The following is a 22,467-nucleotide window of genomic DNA, read 5'->3' as shown; positions in this document are numbered from 1 at the left end:
CTTAATATTGCCTGTATTATGCAAGTGGGCTCACCAGTGTTCATAAAATTGTATGAGAAAACAAATCTTTTTTCTATGACTGTGTACGCGCCCGTTGGTGTGTAATAATCAAAACGTATATAGGACAGCAGTTATAGATAAGGGAGGTACACTTTTAGCTGTGAAACACTACCTCTAGCAGCTTAAAGCAGTCATGGGCACGTTATCAGTAAAAAGTAACAGCATTACGGTAACAGTTACTTAAGCCAAGAAAGTAATTCTGTTACAGTTAGTTTTCAAAAGTTACAGTTACAAACTTGTTACAGTTAGAGTGAAAAAGTAACGTCGTCACGTTTCCGCTGCTGTATAAAACCTAAGTAATACATAAAAACCAAATGATAGAATTCATTTAGTGTAAACTTAGGAAGGCATGCTGGTAGTCAAATTACACCTAGTAAAGCCCTAGACCAAGAAACCCTTAAAGGGGGCACACTCAGGTCCAACACCAACAATCGTTGAGTACGCCTCATTTTACTGCATAAACATTTTTTGTTGATGCACCCTTGGTGTAATTATGGGTTCCCTGTTCTCCGTGGGCCTCTCTGCTGTGGTCTTTCGAACAAGGGAGGGCCAGCTTCTCCCCAGGCGGAGGTTTAATTGCCGGTTTCTTTTTTGTTGTTGTTTCCGCTCCACTCAGGAAGAAGGAAAAGTTTCAAGGAAAGACAGACCTATGCCCTCGGTCTTCTGCAGGGAAGCTAATACTTCTAGCAAGCTGCTCTCCCAAAGTATGAGTGGAGCCGTGTTGTGGAAAGCCGAAAGGTGGAGAGAATATACGAAAAAAACTCCGAAAAAGTAGAACGCTCGAACCATACGTTGGCCTATAACCAGCATTGCTGTCGGATATTTTTTTATAAAAATCGAAGTAACTGTAACGCACCTCCCGTTACAGTTACTGTGCAAAAGTAAAAAAAGTTTCAGTTACAAGCCACTAAAAAAGTAACTAGCTAACAATAACGCATTACTAGTAACTAGTTACTCCCCAAGACTGGTTTAAACAGCAAAGCCTGAAAATGTCGTGTTTCGCCTTCCACCTTCTCAGTTCACCATAAGTTGCTGTTGCGGGACTTCGGTGCAGCAGTGACTTAAATTATAGGCAACACTATTTGTCGATTTATACCAGTTTATTACAATCCTATATGGTTAATACAAAACTGCAGAAGCCGGCAGCCTCGAATTAAAACTCCATTTAAACTGCGAAATTGTACAGCTAAAACTCTGCACAGAGGTCGCATTTGAGCCCTACCGACGTCGCCACGTTCACAATAGTTATTATTGTTTCGCATATTAAATAAATTAACGCCATCTTTGGAAACCCATACCCACACTTTCGATTACTAAAACACTTGCCTTGCATGTAGAACCGGTTATTTTCTAGTGAATGCATTACATTAGAGCAGCCACCGGAAGACGTCACAGAATGGCAACAAAGCGACACGTCGAGAAAGTGCACGAAGATCAATTATCTGTGCGCCGCCGTTTGAATCTGCTACTTTCATCATCAGTGGCATTCAAGCTTGCGCGCAAGTGCTGTATGCATAAGCGCTTCCTGGTCTTGCTAAAACATTCTGACTGCGTATACGTCCCGCACTAAACCGAAAGCACTTTTGTTACCTCACCCGAAATTGATTACGCTATGCTGTGGACGACGACGACACAAGATAAGGCAGGTTGCGCTGATGTTTACCTCGCAAGCAGCAGCGCCGTTTTCTATACCCTGGGGGTTCAGGGGGTCATTTTTGTTGTGAAAGATGCCACGCATATCACGGGCTCGGTTCGTAGCATTCGTATTACGTAAGTGTCGACGCCCTGTCCTAGACAGCAACAGCCGGAATTATAACGAGTCACGCACGGGCGCCCACACAAAGAAGACATCTAAGGTTACGTCATGATAACAAGGCCGAGAAGGATGACCAGTTTGCAGACGAAAATACGTTAGTAGTTGATATTGTAGCCGACCAGACTGCAGATAATACAAATGGCAGGGAGGAACCGATGCATTCATTACGGCCGTCTTCCTTTACACGGTGTCTCAGTGTCAACCCCATAGATTATTGGCACGGCGATACAGGCAGTGGTTGATAGCTGCTCGAGAAACCACCACTCCTTTATCGATGCCCTAGCAGGCGCTGCAGACAACTTTAGTAGGAAAAGTGCTGCGCTTACAGCGGCCTCTGTCCAGTACAACGTGCCTATACGCAGCGGGCAGCCCGTCTTACCATATGCCCCCACATGCTTTGCTAGCCGTATGCGAAAACGCGACAGCAGCGCGTTGCCATATAAAGGCCCATTTTAGTCGTTTTCAGTTAACAGAGAGGCAGCGGACAAGCTTCACATAGAGCATCATGTCAGCCACCCCGTGTAGCACGGTTCCGATTCATTAGCCCAGTACCGCGCTTTTTCTCCTTGTCCAGTAGCACTTAGGCCGCAGCTGACCGAATTCTTTTAGATGCCGTTCCGTTAAAATGGCGTACAGCGAGGACATTCTGAGAGCAAATGCCCGATGGACGCTGGAATGCCGCATCTGTCGCAGCCGAGGCTGCCTGCAGGTCTCTTGAGTAGCTTGCAGACAGAGTTGGAGAGCGCAAGCCATGCGCTTTGCTTATTTTACGAATACCTCAAGGCATCCGGACGGTGCATGCACCAGTGTTCGGTAAATGTTGACAGGGTTGTTGAGTAAAGGAAAGAGCGACTTATGATGTTTCATGTGGACGCGGAATTCCCGTACTTCCACGTCAGCAGGCGGTTGTTCTGTTTACAGTCTGTTACGTAGATGCTCGCGGTGCATCCCACGCACACGGGGTCGGCGGGTGACGTTTCAGGCACTGCAGTCGAGCACGCACTTCCTGGTGTTTCCACAAAACAAAACGCTAGAGCGAAACAGGCAAAACACAGAACAGACGGACGGAAGGGCGCTACTATAACTTATTTAAGGTCGGAGCCTTGTCTTCGCGTAATAGCAAGGGCCGAGCATGCAGCACTCTTCGTGACACCTGCAATTCACCCCAAATTATGTTCTTAGTCATCCTGAACAAAAATTCAAACTCTGACGTCCAACTGATACAACCTACATCACGTTTCTCTATGTAATACGCTTGCAATGATTCTCCTGCTTTTGAGGCTTCTAGCGAAATCGACTTGAAATTTCAGCTTGAACAAAAACCACAGGACTTAGGAAGGAAGGAAACACGGACACAATGCTGACTATCAACTGAGTTTACTAACAAAAAAGGGGAACATATACGTATACATGAAGCATTGCACAGCATTGACACAGCGCGACACTATTTTTTCCGAGATTAGTTAACAGGATAATCGCTAAGCATAAACAACGAAGCAAAAGGTGAGACATACACCACCAACCATCGGACAACATACGCCGAATGCCAGACTGATGTCGTACACAGCATCCCATTATCATGCGTAAAAGTCTACGTAGGACAAACGGGAAGGTGCATTAGTGACAGGGCACGAGAGCATGCCGCCTCACTCAAGACAACATCATCCGGCCACCTATCCTTCCATTGCCGCACTTGCCCCAAATACACCGCACGCATCGACGAGATCGACGTGCTTCGGAAGAAACGCAATCGCCTCGCACGTGAGGTCATCGAGGCAGTGGCCATCAGCAAGAAAGGTGACACGTGCGTCAGCACAGCTTCCGTAGCGCTGACAGAGAAAGAACTGGACCTGCTTAGCGATTATCCTGTTAACTAATATCGGGAAAAAGAGTGTCGCGCTGTGCCAATGCTGTGCAATGTTTCATGTATACGTATATGTTCCCCTTTTTTGTTAGTAAACTCAGTTGATAGTCAGCATTGTGTCCGTGTTTCCTTCCTAAGTCCTGTAGTTTTTGTTCAAGCTGAAATTTCAAAGTCGATATGAACCAACTCGCCCAAACCCAAGCAATTTTAGCGAAAATACCAGTCTCTCTTAGCTGGGCGTCACAATTGCGAGACCCGCAGTGTACAGGCAAGTGCTCAGCTCCTCCATTTCTTAATGCCAATGCATGACTCCGTGCTCGATTGTTTATACAGCGTCCCTTCTGACCAGCGTATGTCCTTCCCCATGAGAACGGCAACTCGTACACAACCCCTGTGCAGCATTTCACAAAGGGCCTTGCGTGTCCCTTTCGCAAGCACGCTTCTGCGCAGCAGAAACTCATGGGAAACTTTATGCGCATTAGGCACCACTTCACTCCTTTCTGTCGCTTTCAACTAATTCACTCTTTCATTCCTCGCCGTCCTCCACATTATTGAACAGGGTCTGCGATAGCGCTGAAACTTCTGAGCACGGAAAACCAGCTAACCTCAGCCTCTCCACGTACTTTTGAAAAGCGTCCATCATCAAAACAATGCAAGCTCATCTCCGCCAGGCAATCTCGCACTGAAGTATATAGAAACATTTCTTTGTGATTGCATTGATGTTAAATCTATCTAGCCGTGACGTTGTTTGCTGACTCCTAAAACAGTTGTATTTCGTGTTGCAGGGTTCAACCGAACGACCAATGTGCGCCGTGTGTGCTATTTTAAACTACCTTATTACTTCGCGCTCGACAATTACACAGCTTACTTGTGCACGCATCTCATAGCCGGATTCGTGAAGACTCTTGATAATGGTACCCTGACAATGGTGCGTCCTTCGGACCCTGACCAATACAATGCTCTTCTTGAACTCAAGAGTTGCAACCAAGATCTGAAGATAATTGTAACGACGGGAATCAACAACTACAACAACAGCGGTTCGAGAAACTTCAGCGTTCTGGTCAACACGACGGAAGGCCGGCGCCAGTAAGCTTCTTAATGTTGTTCACTTGTCATTCAACAATCAACCTCGAGACTAAGAAAAAGTTACGGGGCACGAATATTTTTCAGGCACTTAATAAAGGCCCCACACTCATTTCAGATAATCTGAACGCAATGTTGACTACAGAAAATGATAAGTAATCTGCAAGACACTGCCCGGCTGTGATGTATCAATAGATAAAGACCTTTTGAATATTCCTTGTTTTCCGGTCCTATTTGGGCTCATCAAGCGGCACCGATGACAGCTGCAGGTTTGCATATGCCGGCAAAAAATGTGAAAACTCGTTTTATTAAAACAACGCAAGTGTGGAGGCATGTAAGGGGCGGAAGATTCATTATTTACTTGACACATGGTATTAGAGTATTTGTGAACATTTGCATGCACGTGATACTGGCGTATAATGATCAATTATGAGCAAGAAGACAGCTCATTTCAAAGAACGTCCCTATTATTCCCCAAGGAGTCGGCCTGTCTTTACTGCTGGTAACTTTGTTACGACAATGGAAATTGCCTTTCTGCAGCTACGACTTCAAATGTGTCATAAAAGAACAGCTGTTCCCGCTCTTTCCACAACTTTGCGTTTCATCTTGTTTTCCACTGAATTATGCATTATTAAAGTACGTCGCATCAGTAGAAGGTTTTTTTTCGTTGTTGTTGTGAACAAGAACGGAGAGAAAAAAATTCCCCGCATTTCCCCGAGGGGAAGAATGTGAAAGTGCGAATGCACGAGTTGAATTTGCGCGGTTCGGTAATGTTCGCGAAAGAGAGATCACACACACACACACAACTACAAAGAAAGAAAGATGCATTTATTCACAGACACCTATTTGTGTTGTCGTTGTACTTGATTGCTAGAGCGGATCTCAGCTTTGAAATTTCGTGTCAGTACTCCTTTAAGCGGGTGCATTAGCCCTTCTCACGCCCGATTCCTGGCCAATCCCCCACGTGGGTATGTGTCATGTCAGCAAGAACAACAACAAGAATGAGCCATGGGGATGCGGCCAGGCAGCGCGCGCCCATCTCCCCCCGTTGCTAGGGAAGACGAGGAGCGCGCGCACCCGCAGCTGTTGCTATGCGGACTACGGCGGCGGACGATTCAGGCTCGCTTAAGAAGTGCATTCGCACTTAAAACCTCATCGGACTGATATCAGATAGAAAGTGTCTCCCGTAGTTCGGGCATTCAATTTATTTCCGGCAGCGTAATTATTCCCCTTTCTTAGCATTTGCGGTCTGCGCCGGTGTCTTGACCCGCCAAAATTCGTATAGCACCCACACCTGTACAATTTGCTTGCTAATAATGTCCTCAAAGCCCTTTCGACAACGCAGTATTAAGTATATACCCGACTCAGCTATGCTGCTCCGACGGTACCTGTGGCGGATTGAAAATCTTACTACAGGTCAACGAAAAATTCATTACACACTGCACGAAATTAAAATACCGATGTAAAGCGACCCAAACAATGATTAATGTTTGTTGTAATGCATACAGTTTCCTCCACAGGAATCATGAAGTTCTGTTTTAACAGGTTCGTAGACGGAGCTTTGACATTCGTTCGCAAAAATGGATTTGATGGCTTGGACCTTGACTGGGAATACCCTGGACACCCTAAAAATACCAATGATACAAATGATGCTACCGGAGACAAGAAAAACTTCTGCCTTCTTCTTGAGGTGATTCCAATTTGGTGTCTTCTTTATTGAGCGGCTTTAGAAACCAAGAGTCAACTTTGTGTTTTGAAGCAGACTGCATGTTAGTAGTCCATACAAATAAGTGGTGATTGGGGTGACCCTTTAGAACTAGTATTTAAAACGAACGTTTATTTTATTGATATTGCCATGTGCGGGATATGTACCAGAGCCCAGTGTAACCGCCGACGCGGATTTGCATGGTAGGCAGTAGTCATCGATCATCTTTGGCGCATCATTCATAGTCGCTTTCCAAGGGGGACAGGGCGTCTCAGACCAGTGTCAGGGAGCGGAAGATTTGATCACCACACAGCTTACATTCAGGAAAAACGGCATTTCATCCCTTACCTCACGTAACTGGGTAGTGCAATGCAAGATCAATAGCTCGGCAATCATCTTGGAGGCAGACCACACGCTAACGCGTACTCAAATTATTCGAAGGGTAATTGCTTCCGGTATTAAAAACGCGAGATGCAGCGAACCGGCAACAGGGGCACCACCAAAAATACAGAATGCTACCGAGAATGGAGACTAAGCACTCCAAAAACTCGGAGGGGGTTTTGAAGCTGACAATTGTGGGTTATATAATAGATTAATTATACGATGTATGTCAAAGTTGGAAACCAAACGGAAAGAAACGTTTGGCCTGCACTGGATCAACAGGCTGACGATATTTCCGATACTACCTCTGCTCCTGGTGCTGCTGATGATGAGGATTGCAAGGCACAAAGATTCACCTTCCTGCTCCCACTACGCTTGCATTTGTCGCAAGCTTGAACAGAAACATTAAAATCTCGCCTTATGGAACTATTTGTTACACTGTTCGTAATATTCGCGTGTAAAAAGCAATAAAATATTTTCAGCACTTTCGGACGTGAGTGTCCGTGTTTCGAACCTAGTAGGAGCCATTAATAAAGGCAGCATTAAGCATGCAGCGGTATTTTAACTCGAGTACTGGCGCTGCCGAAAGGCTTAAGAGAATTCTCAATAACCATTGTGAGATTCACAGTTAAAGGCTTGGGTCTACATTACTACATTACTCCTTTTGGCTTTCATATTACTAGAAACTCGAAAACCTGTTCTACACGTCATATTTCCCACAAAGCAAGCTATTACCCTGGCTACACTTTTAGGCAAAAAGGACCAAAAGTTCGTCTTCTGGCGGACTACTGACTTTGCCACAATAATTCACCCAGGCAGCACATAAAGTGCGCCCAAAGACCGGCCCGTCTATGGCCACTCTCTGGCATGTCCGGCCAGCGTCCAGGTTCTGGCAGCCCCTGGTAATACACTGAGCAGCCAACATTCGGCCGCCAGCACTCCGATATTTCTCCGGCTGCCCGTGTTCAGACACACAACGGCAGGTAGCCGGCTGCCAGAAATTCAATTTACTTTCGACGACCGATGTTTAGAAAAAGAACGGCTTTAGAACGGCCCCAGGGCATTCGTTTTTCCGTCGGGAAAGGGTGTTCAGCCGAAGCACGGTAAGCGACCAGCCACAGAGTATTCGTTTTCTTGTGGCAGTTGGTGTTCGGAAAAAGGCTGCCTGAAGTGCGGTCTCCATGAATTCGCTTTTCCTACGGTTAGCGGTGTTTATCGATAGAACAGCAAGCATGTGGCCGCAGAATATTCGTGTTCTTCGGGCAACTGGTGTTGTGCCGGAGGCCGGCCGACATACGGCCCAAGAGCGTACGTTTGTTATTCGTTGAGCGGTCTTCAGCAGAATCATGGCCAGCTACCGGCCACAGAGTTATTGTTTTCATTTAGCCACCGGTATTCAGAAGGAGGTCCCGGGTTGTCCATCTTTCCTTCGCTGAGCGGCGTTCAACAGAAGATCGGCAACCATCCGGGCGCCGAGAACCCATGCACCCGGCGTCTGGACGCCGAGAGTTCATTCTGTCAACTGGTGTTTGGGAGGAGGCCGGCCGATGTACGCCCGGTTTTTCCTTTGGTGAGAAAAAGGCCATTAGGAATCCGAGCGATGCAGACGCATTTTATATTGCCTCGGTGTTTCTATGCTTTAAATGAACTGACTTCGTTTGTTAAGGAGTAATAAGTGGTACCAGCTAAACCGGTGAAGTGCGAGGACTCACTCGACGTCACCAGTGGTCCTTTTGGGCCACCGGAAGTCCATTTATCGCCACAAGTCTGTGCCGCGTCGACGGCTGAGCTAAGCCTCATCAGGCATACCTCTACCACGCCTCACCCCGCCGGCCTCGTCGACGCACCTGATCGAAGCTATTCCCCCCTCGAGCGATGGAGATAATTCTAGAAGAAGAGGATATCGACCCCGCAGAGATGTCCGACCCGACATGGGCCATGGTTCGATGAACATAAGTGGCCTACAAAGGATTCGAGCAAGCGGCCATGACTCAGGAGCTCACCCGGCGCATCGTCAAGGAATCCCCACCAAAGCAAGGCAATGGCGCGCAAAAGCGCAAGGATCCGGCAATTCCAATATCAATTATACTGCGAAAAACAATGTCGCATTATTTTGTTTGTACTGAACGCCGAAGAGTCTAAGCTCGTGCGTTTGTAGACGCAACTTCGTGTCCTATACTATGTTTATTCATCTGCTTTCATGACTGCATGTTTATAAACAAGTGTTATTTCAAATTTGCGTTAACAGCGCTTGTCAAGGACAAAGCCAAGATTACAATTTATTTTCAGTGTTTTAAGGTTAGCTCAGCTACACTTGTGGCCAAGACCCAGTGAAAGTGCCACTTTTTGGGGATACCTTTAGCTAATGAGAATAGCACCATAAAATATTTTCGTTGCGTGTCGATTGCCATAAAAAAAGGACACTGGGCCATTCCTGCTGCTGAAAGTGAGAAGGCGTGGCCACTGGGCTGGTTAGAGCGTGAAGCATGGGGGCCGCTGTTTTCGAAGGGTGTGCGAGAAATGTTATGTTATAATCTAAAGCTGGAGGGAGGTGTGTATATAGCGCCGAGCCTCAAGATCGCATAGCAGGGGCTGAGAGATTGACGCATTCAAACTCCACCAGTGGAATATTCGTTATTTTTTATTCGTTGGAGAATGCAAGGTTTGATGTATGCATAATACTGCTGCTATGTTTTTGGTTTGAAACAAATTATTAAACACCACTCTTACGCCCTTCCTTGTGTCAGCACAAAGTTCGATAGAACTTCATCCACCTGAAACAGGGAGTCATTCGCAACACGTCTAGAATTTTTTTTTCCCGAAGCACGACATTACGGGCACATGGAATTCTTTTGGGCTATTAACTGGTGTGCACATAACTAATAAAAAACATCAAAAATAAATTGAGCCTGAACGCGCTTGTTCGATCTCCCCTATAATTAGCCCTGTGAAAGCTCACCAGAAAAGCCGATGGAGCGTAAAATTTATTTTAAGAAACATGGTCAAACACTGTACGAGCTTTTTGTGTTAAGGAAATTATGTAAAATGTTCCTGGGTGTTGACTGGAGTGCCAAAATGCTTGCCATTTTTATATATAACTCAACCGCTCAGGTAACAGTTGTAATAATAGTTGGTTTCGTGAGAGCATGCAAGTCTTCAGGAAGATTGTCCTAACAGAAATTGGTTCAAAGCGGTACTCTTATCTGGGTGACATTCAACCCACTAATTGTACCACCCCCCCCCCCCCCCCCCCGTTTTTACAGCTGGGCCGCACACAAGATATCGGGACCCTGAAAATTCCAGCTATAGAAAACAGATATGTTCTGAATCCGACCGCAAACCAGGCTCAGCCAATGTAGAACGACAAATTTTAAGCGGTGTTTAATCAATGGATCTTGCTGTCAACTGAGGCTGCTCAATATGGGTGGGGATGCGGCGAATGCTGGACGGCTGCTGGTGTCGTGCGGGTTCGCTTTGGTGTGCATTTAGTGGACCCAAAGCCGTGGGATTTGTGCGGCTGCACAGTGGGGCAGAGTCATCTGGATGCGCCGCAGGGGCCGTCCATAGGCCTCACTACAATGACCGTAGTGTGCCCAACGCCCGTAGCATGGCCGAACTCTGGCTGCTTTTGTCAGCCGCCGTCCGGTAGCTGTAGTCCGACTGGAGTCCGACCACCGTATCTCGGCTGACCTTCGGTGGCAGTATTTTGGCCGCACACTGGTGGCTGTCGAATGGCCGGAGACCTACGGCTGGAGTCTGGCCGTATGAACATAAGCCGGTAGAGTGGTCGACAGAGACTGGCTGTTTTATGGCCGCGGGAGTACGACTGGACACGACTAAAAGGCCCACATGTGGACACGGGCCTAACACTTTTGCCGGAAAAATGTCGCATAGAAATTCACTGCCCAAAGTACTTTTGCTCGAGTTAGGCAGTACAGTCCTGTGATGCCAGGGCAACTCTTTGGGGACTAAATGTGAGTGGACGAACGGTTAGTCCGCACCCGGTCGGTCCGTTTCTATACTCCCCAAGGACGACTTGCTGGAAGGTAGTCTCAGAAAAAAAAAACCAGCCAGAATCGAACCACAGACAACCGAAACACAAACCCATGACGCCACCAGCAGGCTACGGGGCCAGACAGGAAGTTCGCTGGAAGCTATGTATTCATGTGTAAAGGGTGCAGTGCTTTGCACAACACGACGTTTCATTTTCGCTTGTGTTGGAATTTCTAGCAGTGCTAGGGATTGGGACCACTAATTGCATTTTGCGCTTGCTTATGCTATGAATTATTGCTCAGTTCGATTATATCAAGACCGTAACAACCATGCTTTTTTCTCGTAAAGAACAAGCAACTCTTCGCCAAGTTGCGAAAGGAGGTTGGGTGATCGGTCCACTCATTTGTTAGTTTCCCAGGGAGCACAGGACTGTTCGGCACAATTCAAGCCGAAGGACTTTGGCGAGGGAATTTGTATCTGACCATTTTTCGGCAAACGTTTTAAAACGGTGTCCTAATGTGGGCCTTTTGGCCGTGTCCGGCCGTTTTTTCATGGTCATCCAACAGCCAGTCTCTGTAAGCCAGTGTACCGGCTAATGAAAATATGGTCATACTCCAGCCATAGAGCTGCGGCTAATCGACAGCCACCAGTGTGCGGCAGCACTACGGCCATCGGATGACAGGCGAGATATGGTGGTCGGACTACAGCCGGAATACAGCTACCGGAATGCGGCTGACAAAAGCCGCCTGAGTTTGGCCAGGCTACGGGCATTGTAGTTCAGCCACAGTACGGCCACTGTAGTGAGGCTGGCGGACGACCCCTGCAGCGCAGCCAGATGACACAGCCCCATTGTGCAGCCGCACGAAGCCCACCGCAATGGGGCCACTGAACCCGCACCAAAGCCCACACGACACTGCCAGCCGCCCAGCCTTCACCGCAGTCCTGCTTATTGATCAGCCTTAGTTGACAGCAAGATTCATTTATTAAACACTGCTTACCATTTGTCCTCCCTACATTGTCTGTGCCTGCTTTGCTGTGGGATGCAGAACATATTCATTTCTGTGCCATAGCTGGAACAGGTACATCGTTTAGATCCCAATACCTTGTCTGCTGCCCAGCTGTAAAAAATAGGGGGGGGGGAAGGGGGGGGGGGGGCATTAAAATTAGTGGGTTGAATTTCAGATAGAAAAAAGTGCTGCTTTTAACCCATTTCTTTCAGGACAATCTTCCTGAACACCTGCGTTCTCTGACAAAACAAACAATTTTTTACAGCAGTTGCCTGACCAGTTAAGTTGTATATTAAACCGGCACGAGTGCCTTTATTCAAGCGCTTTGGCACTCCACACAAGACTCAGAAACATTTTACAGAATTTCTTTCACACAAGAAGTACCATTTTTTCACCGTTTCCTTGAAACAAATTTTACACTCGATCAACTTTCCTGACGCGCTTTTACATGGCTGATTCTGGGAAAGATCGAAGGAGTACGTTCATTGTTATTTGATATTCTTTTCATGAGGTATGTGCACGCCAGTTAATAGCCCGAAAGAACTGGATTAGCCCCTAATGTCGTACTTCGTGAAAAAAAATTCCAGACGTGTTGCAAATGATGCCCTGTTTCTGGAAACCGCAGTTCTATACAACTTTGTGTTCACGCAAGGAAAGGCGTAAGAGTAGTATTTAATCATTTGTTTCATACGAAAAATATAGCAGCGGTATTATGCATACAGCAAACCTTGCATTTTGTAACTATTAAAAAATAGTGAATATACTCCTGGTCGATGTTTGCCTTTCAACGCCTGCCATGCGAACGTGAGGCTTGGAACCTATGTATACACGCACCTTCTTCCAGCTTCCAGTGCCTATGGGGGCCCGCTTCGCCTGCCCCCATAGCCACTGGAAGCCTTCCTCTCGAACTTGGCCGGACCTGCAACATGCCTCCTTGTTGCCCTTGACGACAAAAGCAACATGAGACAACACAGGTTTTGTTAGCTATACTTGTGCGATATTAAGATAACTTTAACTAGTCTTTTAAGAACCATTATTACTGTTTATGCAGCCACAGGCAAATCTCGGACTTGCAGAGAGCCGTGCCGGTTAAAGATAGAATATTTCTCCGCAGCACCTGATGGCACGCTCGTTGAAGCACGACTCCTGTAGACACTAGACTCTGATTTCCCTCTAGTGTATACTAGTATGTAAAACTGTACGGTCCAGACGGCCGGTGAAACCGGGCGACCTCTGCTTGGCTAGCTTCTCCCAGGCAGGGCGCGTGCCTTTCAGGGATCGCACGGAAGCTTTCTCAGAAAAGACGGCGAGCAGGGTGCTGGCTCGCCGGTTGGAACGTCCCTTCCGCGTGGCCGTAATGGCCCTGCCTCTCTCAACTTCTGTTTTAAAATGGTCAATTTTTGCTGGTCCTACACCCCCCCCCGTTCCTATGCCCATGCTCATATTTAAGGCGTCATGTTTTGTACATCCCAGTCTTTACATCCCACTAATCCCAGTCGATACGCAAATAGCGGAAATATAACTCTAAAGGCCGAACCGCATGGAGCGTTTTTTCACGCGATTCGCGAGCGTCGGCGTTGCGCGCGCGTTTTTTCGACGCCCGCGTCAACGATTCCGCGCCCGCGGCCTCATCTGCCTTGGCTAGATTTTGACCCGCGTCGCACGCGCCAGTGGGAGGAGCCTGGCGACTTGCGCCAATGGGGAGGCGCGCGCCTCATGGCGGCTGTTTCGAAGCGCGGGGGGCAGCCGGCTGGCTCCGCCGGGGTCGTTTAGGCTTACCACACCAGCAGATATTGAATGGGCGCTTTCACTAGCGACGCGGATGGTGTTTTATAGTACCGTTTTCATCCACATTATAAGCTTCTTTAACGCACAAGCAACTTCGTGCGTGCCAACTTCTTGAACATCATCGCCATCATCTTCATCACGTCATCAACTGGCGTAGCAAGTTAGGCATTTTAGCCCAGCTAACATCGCCAGACTTCATTAAAGTTTGCTCTCTCTCTCTCTCTCTCTCTCTCGTGCGTGCCTTGAGCGGCATTTTAGAGAGCGCTTAGAAGCGGTCGCTCGAGCTCCCGACACCACTTCGCTGCCGAAGCCGCCACCATGTTGCCGCCGCCGGCCGCGGCGCGCGCAGCGTGCCGGTGGCGTGGGCGGCGCGTTTTCGCGAGCAGAAAACGCTCCATGCGGTTCACGCTTAACGTCGAACTTTTGGCTGCAGTTGTCCTTTCATGGCGGCCATGGGATAGCTTAGCGATAAAGCTTTAAAACTAATAATAATATGACGTTAACCAGAGGAAAGCTATACTTCGGCAAACTGTATTCGCTGTGTGGCTTATGCTGTATGTATTCATTCTTTGCCCTTCTGAAGTGCCGCTGCCGATCAAAAGTAAGAAAAACAGGTCACTCCTCTTTAAAAGGGGCTTTCTTCCACACAGGAACTACACAATGCTTTTACGAACAAGTCCGATCCGCAACATCGTGGAGTCGACCTCATATTGTCCGTTGCTCTCTCAGCCTCGAGGGACAACATAGACAGGGGCTACAACATAAGTTGCATCTCAGAGTAAGTTTGAGTAATGTTGATGTTTTTCTGAGTTCCTTTTCTTCCTGTCCGACATAATCCCTGTACAATCAAAAGGCACAAACTGCACTACCGTTGGGACTTGCCAGTCAGGCGCAGATTTCATTTTGCTTACTAGAACGTTTTTTTTTATTTAGCAGCACAAAAAAAAATCTATTTCAAATTTCATGGCAAACATCGTTATTTCGGCTAAGAAACTGTGTTGGCCAAGAACGAGTGCGCTTGCAGCGTCACACGTTTTTGCGGGACTTAAACTCCTAACGGGAGCTCGTCAATTGCACATTGTAAGCCGCCATGTACTATACAATCCCGAAGTGCATTATATTTTTTTTAGTCTTTACGACAGCAGGCTCACCAAAAATGTTTGCTCCGAAAAACCTACTTGCCTCGCAGTTTTGTTGCCCCTTTCGAAGAGTTTCATCAAAGATTAAACATAGCGGTTCTGCGACAAACCGAGTTTTATTCATAAGATCAAAGTCGCGCTTCTGCATTCATTACTTCGACTAATTGCATGACCATCTCTGGCAGTTGGAAATGGCAAGGTGGACGGCCAGGGCCCGTGGTGTCCCTGGTTAGGGATGCCACCCACCCAGGGAGGTATACAAGTCGTCTACTCTCGCAATAAAGTTTTTAAAGACGATAGGCTTTCGTAGGCTACTTAAACGCAGAAATATTGGTATGTCTGCATGTCTATCTGTCTGTGACTCGATTCAGCCACCCGGCCAAAGTGAAACGGAATCTGCGCAATGGTCTTATATATCCACAGCCAAACCTAAACGCCTAATTCCGGTTGCAATCTTCATACTTGCCAACACTGTAGAACACGAACAAGAGATTAAGCAAATACAAGGCAGAAAATCAATACATAAGTGATATTTTCAGTGTTCTTTTATTAAAAAGTTCACGGATGCTTGATTTTTGCTATAGTAAACAAAATACATCAACTGCAGAAAACTGTCGCCTGCTGCTGCCCGCGCTTCTGGCGGCATTTAAGAAATGGAACGGCAACAGCAACGAAAGGTTCCACTAGATAGGTTCCACGTTCCGCTTGCAATGCTTGTGGAGTAGGGCATAGATAGGTTCCACGTTCCGCTTGCAATGCTTGTGGAGTAGGGCAACGTGGTTCTATAAACGTTGTGGTAGGGAGGGTGCCTCGATTCACGCGCGTCTCCGCCGTACGGCAGCGCCGGCATCGAGTAACCCGATTTGGTGCAGCTGAACGCGGTAAATTTAAATTTACTTGAACAAACCTCTAGCGTGTTACCTTGGGAGGAACGAGACGGAAGAGGGACAGCATGAGAGGTGAGCGGGAAATAAAAGGGAGGCACTTACTTGTCAGGGGCGCCAGTCGACTATCGTCTTCCATCGCCATTTGCAACCAAAGAAATAGATACGCGGCCATTTATTTATTTATAGCGTAGTCATGCACGCTAAATTTCATACGCTAGCACATTAGCCGCATATTTTTCAGACTACAGAGTGTAAGCTACATCTGAGGTAAGATTAATATTGACATACCTAAATAGGTCCACACTGCTAAGTTCACACTTTTCTTGTGCGAAGGACTCAGAATCATACTCTGCTTTTTCGAATGTCATAATTTTGTTACAGCGGAGCTGCTATGAGATAACTCCCCGATTTTTTCGTCCATACGGATAAAAAAGACAATCGCCCTCTGAAACCAAGGGCGTGGTGTTATCCGCCCGTGCCGTGGCTGACCGCTTGTGTTTTCCTTTCGGGCTGTATGCTCACGCTCTCCCTACGGCTGCCTGTTCGCCTCAGGAGCTTTATATATCGTTATCACATGGCATATATTACCCCCTAGAAAACACATCTTACCAGCAATGCATTTATGTTGAGAGAGAGAGAGAGAAAGAGAGACCGACATTAAAAAGATCGGCATATCTTTGTAAGCTGGCTTTCCCTATTGATGCAGCCGGAATGAAGGCAATGCATAGACCGTATGGTGAAGAACGCGTATAATGAGCTGAAGTGTATACAGAATACACCCATCTGGAGCGCACTTAATGAAATATAACTAAGAGGCACTTAACAAAGCATAAATTAGTAGGGAGAAGACTCTGTAAACAAAATTACCTCCCAGGAAGCAACAGCGGCGCTCTCTAACTTGGGTAGCCACGCTGCAGCAGCATCCATCGGGAACTAGGCAAAAGATTCGATGACACTGATCTCATGACGCAGCCATTCATTCTATGTATGCATAACTCGTTTCTGTTTCCAACGAAACTCTTTCACGTGCTCATGTGTTTATGTTGCTCTTCTGTCTTTTTTGTGTTTTTCGGCTCAGGTACGCTGACCTAATTAATCTCATGTGCTACAACTACCATTTGTACCAACCGAACAGAAATTATACGAGGCACAACAGCCCATTGTTCATAAACGAAGAAGAATTGAGCAGTCCTCGAATAAAAGAAAAAGACAAGGAATTATTTAACACGTCCTACGTGGTAAGTTCACTTTTCTCGCGTCTAGATTGCTGCATGATATAGGTTAATAATGGAGGAGCAATTTTTGACCAAAGTGGCTTGTACCTAAAGATACTTTAAAGCTGAAAATTGACAATGGTGTGAGCGTATGCAGCGACAATAAAGGTAAATCAAAAATTGACATTATATGTTGTCAGGGCTTGCAATGCCATATAAACGAAATATTAAAAGATGCTCTCGTGTTAACCTTTGGGATTTCGTCACTCTAAGTAATCACAGCAAAAAAAGAACGATATATTTGATAAAAGGGCAAAACAAAACAGTTTCAGTAGCGATATAGCCATTTATATGATGATTGTTTATTCGGTAGTTGCAATTAAATGCTCAGATATGTTGATCACTGGATATAGTGTACTCGTACTTGTATGGTCTTTTCTGTACACAACAACGTGTACAAAAGAACAAGTACTCAAAGAAACAAGCTGACACAGCGAAATTGCCCCAAGGCTTGCCCATCTGAAACGAAACGCCCAGGTCAACTGCAACTGTTGCCTATTATACTGGCAGCTCATACGAAGAGGCATATGCATCTAAACATGTGCGCTCATGTGCAACGTTTGCTGGCTGGTGCGTGTTATATGATCCCAACATCTTTTGCATTGTCACTGAGAGTTCTGCCGATAGTACGAACATCCTAAGTTCCGTTAGCAGTTTTCGTTTCCAGGGTTGTCATTTAATTGAAATTAATCCTGGAGGCAGGTATATACACCAATAGGTGTCCTTGACAGCTCACCCGAGGCTTCCCCTATTGGCACCCGTCTTTTTACAAAAAAGGACAGCAAGAAAGCTGCGAAGTTGGCAGCTTCCTCCGCTGTAGCTTTTCGGGCGCAGGGTGGCAACACTTCACAGCCCCATCAAACTCCCCATCCTTTATTCGTCCTCCTGCGGCATCTTTCGTACTCCGCAAACTGTAAGGTGGTACCTACAAAAATAAAACTATTGAGGCTGAAGATAATAGCGGTGGCCGAAGTGTTTTCTTCCTGGTACATCTTTACATTACAGATGCTTGCCGTGGAAGGCATGGCTCCGCATAGAAGCGACAGAGGGAAAATCTTTGCGATGCTTTCACAAGTTTGACGCTATAAAAAGGCAAGGGGAAGACTTCTTCATACAGTTTTTACGTTATTAGAGCATTTAAAAATTCTAAAGTGAGTTAGATGGACCAAGAAGGTAGAAAGAGGGAAACCGCCAAGTTTCGGACTCGGAAAGGTGGTTGAAAAGACGAACACTTAACCATATGGGGATTACAATGCCTACAACCTGGAACTCAGCACGGTCGTCTTGAGGGCAAACGACTAGCGACAAGTGCAGCTAATTTTAGGCCCAGACATTTTGCTGAACCCCCGCGAAAGGCTGAGTGAATAGAGACAGCAAGATACGGTAGCGTTACATTCGCACAGCAAGATCTTATTTTTTTATTATGGTGCCATAGTGACGCAATGCTGACGCCACCAGGGCCTACAGTCAAGTCTCCGTTTAAGTGAAGCGTCACCTCTGTCATTGTTTCTCTGTCTCGAAACCTGCCTCCTTTTTTCTCTGCGCAGAACTGGACCGTCCCCTACTTGATGAGCCTGAATCTAAACGCAAGCAAGTTGAATGTCGGAATACCAGTGTTTGGGAGGACGTTTAATCTAACGAACTCGTCAGATCATGATTTCTTGGCGCCAGCCAGTGGGCCCGGTCCAGGGCCGAGTAAAGGCTTGATGGAGTACTTTTGGGTAAGGGCCATTTTTGGTAGTCATGATAGCCGCAGCTTCTACTGTAGTCTCACCCTGCAGTGAAAGCAAATATCTGTTGCATGCAGTTTGTGTTCTTTACTTCAGGTGTGATACCTAAATAATAAATTACGCAAGGAATGATTAATGATCTGAAATAGAACCACGAGGAAACACGACGGACCATTCGCAGAAAATAAACCAATGCAATCAACTTTTAGGCGAAGTTGATATGGCTAGGGTTCCGTGTATTTTTTCATGTGTGCCACCGAAAAACTCGTTGTCTTTTAAGCGCGAGGCATTCCAAAGCATTGGAAAACGAACGTCTCAATGTGTGACTCCTACTTGCACACGGTCACCATCAAAGTCGGACTCCGTTTAGAGCATTGCTTTGTACCTCAAGACATGGGGAACACCACTGAAGTCGATGTTACAGCTCTACAACGTGCTGTTCTTGGGCTATCTGCGATACAGTGCCCCTGTCCTTTCTGGAGCGTGCCGCACAACTACTCGGGCACTTCAGGGTATTCAAGCTCAGGCCCTGCGAACCTGTCTTGGACTACCACGATGTACGTCCACAGCAGCGACCATTGCCCTGGCTCGAAATCACCCTTTGGCAACCTTTGTGGACGTCGAAATACTCGGGACACATATCAGGCACCTCGCCCGTCTACCTGATCATCACCTCGCGGGAATACCAGCGACCCGTCCCCGGGCGTCGTTTGCAAGGGTGGTAGCTGCCCACAACACCAGTGTTCCATCGAACTACACGCCGGCGATGAGACCGCTCGTTCCGCTGTGGTGTGTGATGCAGCCCCGAGTGTGCCTAGATATCCCAGGAGTGACAAAAAAACGTGATCTTCCAAATCCGGCCCTGCAACAGCTCGCTTTGACGTACATGCACGAGACATACAGTGACCGAACCCATGTATACACTGATGGCTCGGTAACATCGTCGGGTTCTGCCGGAGCTGTTGTTATACCACGACTGTCACTGTGCAACAAATTCAAGATAGCCAATCTTACGACATCCACGGCTACAGAACTTACGGCCATCCGTAGCGCTCTTCACACCATTGAGCAAAGTTCGTGCCGCAGATGGGCTATCTTCTGTGATTCGAAGCCTGCACTTCAGTCACTCCAGTCAGCGCTGTGCCGGGGACCTCACGAACAGCTCCTGACAGAAATAAGAATGGTATACGACCGTGCTGCTCAGGCGGGTCATGATGTCACCCTACAGTGGCTTCCTAGCCACTGCGGCATTGTCGGCAACGAAAGTGCGGAGAGAGAGAGAGAGAGAGAAAGAAACTTTAATCACAGTTGAAGTGAGGATATTTGTGGTCGGGGTCTTCAGTCCAAGACTCCGTTGGTACGACCGGCTGTCTTCGCCCTTTCCGCTAGCAAAAGCTGCGTTTCAGGAGAAGAGCTGGCCAGCGTACTCTCCCACTGCTCGCGTGAGGGGTTGTGGATGGGGGGAAGGTCTGGGTTCCGTTGACATTCCCAGACAATATGGTACAGCGTGCCTGGTGCTTGGCAGTGAGTACATAGGGGGTCGTAAAGAGTAGGGTGGATGGCATGTAGTCGTGTTGGGTGGGGGTAGGTATTAGTCTGTAGTTGTCTCAGGATGACTTCCTGTTCTTTCGTGGCCTGATCGGTGACTGGGGGATAGAGTTGTCTCGCTAGTCGATAGTGTTGGGTGATGTCGGCGTATGTGAGGAGCGGTTGCCAGGTTCTCTCCGACTCTTCTTGCGGTGCCCGGTGGGCGAGTTCTCGGGCCAGGACGTGTGCCGTCTGGTTGCCGCGAAGAGCAGAGTGGGCCGGGGTCCAAATGATTGTGACCTGCTTCTGCGGTGGCCGTTGAAGCAGAACCCGAAGCGCTTGTCTTGAAACCCTACCTGCTTGGTATGCTCGGCAGGCGGCTTGGCTATCCGTAATAATTACGCTAGCCTTTGTCTGGGAGAGGGCAAGGGCGATAGCCGTCTCTTCAGCCTGCTGGGTGTTTGACAACCGAAGCGTCAGACTGGAAAGGAGGTCGGTTGTGGAGGTAACGGCCGCCGATCTTACCCCGTACCTCGCGTATTCCGCCGCGTCTGTATATACGACGTAGTCTTGTCCTCCGTACTGTTTTTCTAGCGCAGTTGCTCTTGCTAGGCGTCTTCCCTCATGATGTTGAGGGGCCATGTTCCGGGGTATTGGACGGACAAGAATTCTGGTCCTTAGTTCAGGCGGGATGTCCACTGCGTTTTCCGTGATGTGCGGCGCCGTGTAACCAAGCGTAGCTAGCGTTTCCCTACCCGTTGGGCTTGCTCCGAGTCTTACTTTCTGCGCCGTTAGGTGGGCCTCCATGAGCTCTTCGATGGTGTTGTGCAGTCCCAAAGCCGTGAGTCGTACCGTAGAGGTGCTTGGAGGAAGTGCCAGGGCTTGTTTATATGCCTTTCTAAGAAGGACGTCTAGCTTTTCGCGCTCCGATGTCCCCAAAACCGCATAAGGAGCCACGTAAACGATTCTGGATACGACGAAGGCCTGCACAAGACGGACCATGTCGTTTTCTTTTAGTCCATGGCTCCTGTTCGCCACCCTACGCAGCATCCGAATAATTTGAGCCGTGGTTTCTTGGAGCCTGTTGAGAAGCAGGGTGTTTTTGCAGTTTTCCTGGTATGTCATCCCTAATATCTTGATTGAGGGTTTCGGTTTGATGAGTATGCCATCGAGCCAAATTTTGATGTCTGAAACGTCCCTGCGACATTTTTGTACTATTATAAGTTCCGACTTCTGCGGGGCACAAGTTAAACCACATCGGCTGGCGTAGGTGCGGACGACGTCCGCTGCCATTTGTAGGCGGTCTTGCATAACGCCTGGAGAGCCTTTGGCAATCCAGATCGTTATATCGTCCGCATACAGGGCATGCTTAATGTTGGGGATTTTCTCTAATTGTCGGGGAAGGCCTATCATGGCTATGTTGAAAAGTAGAGGCGATAGCACTGCCCCTTGTGGTGTACCACGACTGCCACACTTTATGGGAGACGACTGGATGTCGCCAATCTTAATGATCGCAGTCCTATCAGACAGAAAATTCTTGATAAATGAGTACGTCTTTTCCCCGCAACCCAGGTTGCCAAGATTTGTGAGGATTGCTTCGTGCGTTACATTGTCGAACGCACCCTTCAAGTCTAAAGCCAGGATCGCTTTGGGTGTGGTGCGACTGGCTGCCTCAAATATGTCCTTCTTCAGCTGCAGCAGTACGTCCTGAGCTGAGAGGTGCGGGCGGAAACCGAACATCGAGTGAGGCATTTGGTCCGTCGTTTCAAGAAACCTTTGTACACGGTTAAGAACGACGTGTTCCATAAGCTTTCCGATGCACGAAGTGAGGGAGATGGGGCGAAGATTATCCGTGCAAGGTGTTTTGCCTGGTTTTGGAAGGAGACGAATCTCTGCTTCTTTCCAGGCCGGTGGCACCACCCCCTTCTCCCAACACTCGTTCATGTAGGTAGTCAAAGCCTCCACGGAGCCGTCATCCAGGTTTCTTAGGGCCTTGTTCGACACGCGGTCCATGCCAGGGGACGTGTTCCGTCGGATCTTCAGCAAAGCCGCCCTCACTTCAGCTGATGTTATTGGGCTATCGAGATCTGAATTGGGGCATCCCCCGTACTCTGGCAACTGCACCCTGGGTGTAGGCGGAAAATATCTTGCCTGTAGCTCCCGTAAGAGGTCTTCTTGCGTGCCAGGAAATTGGTGAATGATGGCTTGCATCG

General features: G+C 47.6%; 1 protein-coding gene across 1 annotated transcript in view; it reads left to right on the top strand.

The window, feature by feature from the left end:
- LOC144167748 (chitinase-3-like protein 1) overlaps window positions 1-22,467 on the top strand; it is an 83,589-nt gene that overhangs the window by 45,820 nt on the left and 15,302 nt on the right. Inside the window, exons 2-6 of the mRNA XM_077696931.1 lie at window positions 4,526-4,826; window positions 6,369-6,513; window positions 14,348-14,475; window positions 16,802-16,961; window positions 18,545-18,718. Coding sequence (XP_077553057.1) covers window positions 4,526-4,826; window positions 6,369-6,513; window positions 14,348-14,475; window positions 16,802-16,961; window positions 18,545-18,718 — 908 coding nt within the window. The remainder of the gene's footprint in view (window positions 1-4,525; window positions 4,827-6,368; window positions 6,514-14,347; window positions 14,476-16,801; window positions 16,962-18,544; window positions 18,719-22,467) is intronic.

This window comes from Haemaphysalis longicornis, unplaced genomic scaffold (assembly GCF_048455015.1).
Source record: "Haemaphysalis longicornis isolate Haplotype H1 unplaced genomic scaffold, Haemaphysalis longicornis Haplotype H1 scaffold_2, whole genome shotgun sequence".
NCBI lineage: Eukaryota > Metazoa > Arthropoda > Arachnida > Ixodida > Ixodidae > Haemaphysalis > Haemaphysalis longicornis.
This window is presented reverse-complemented; position numbering and strand designations above follow the sequence as displayed.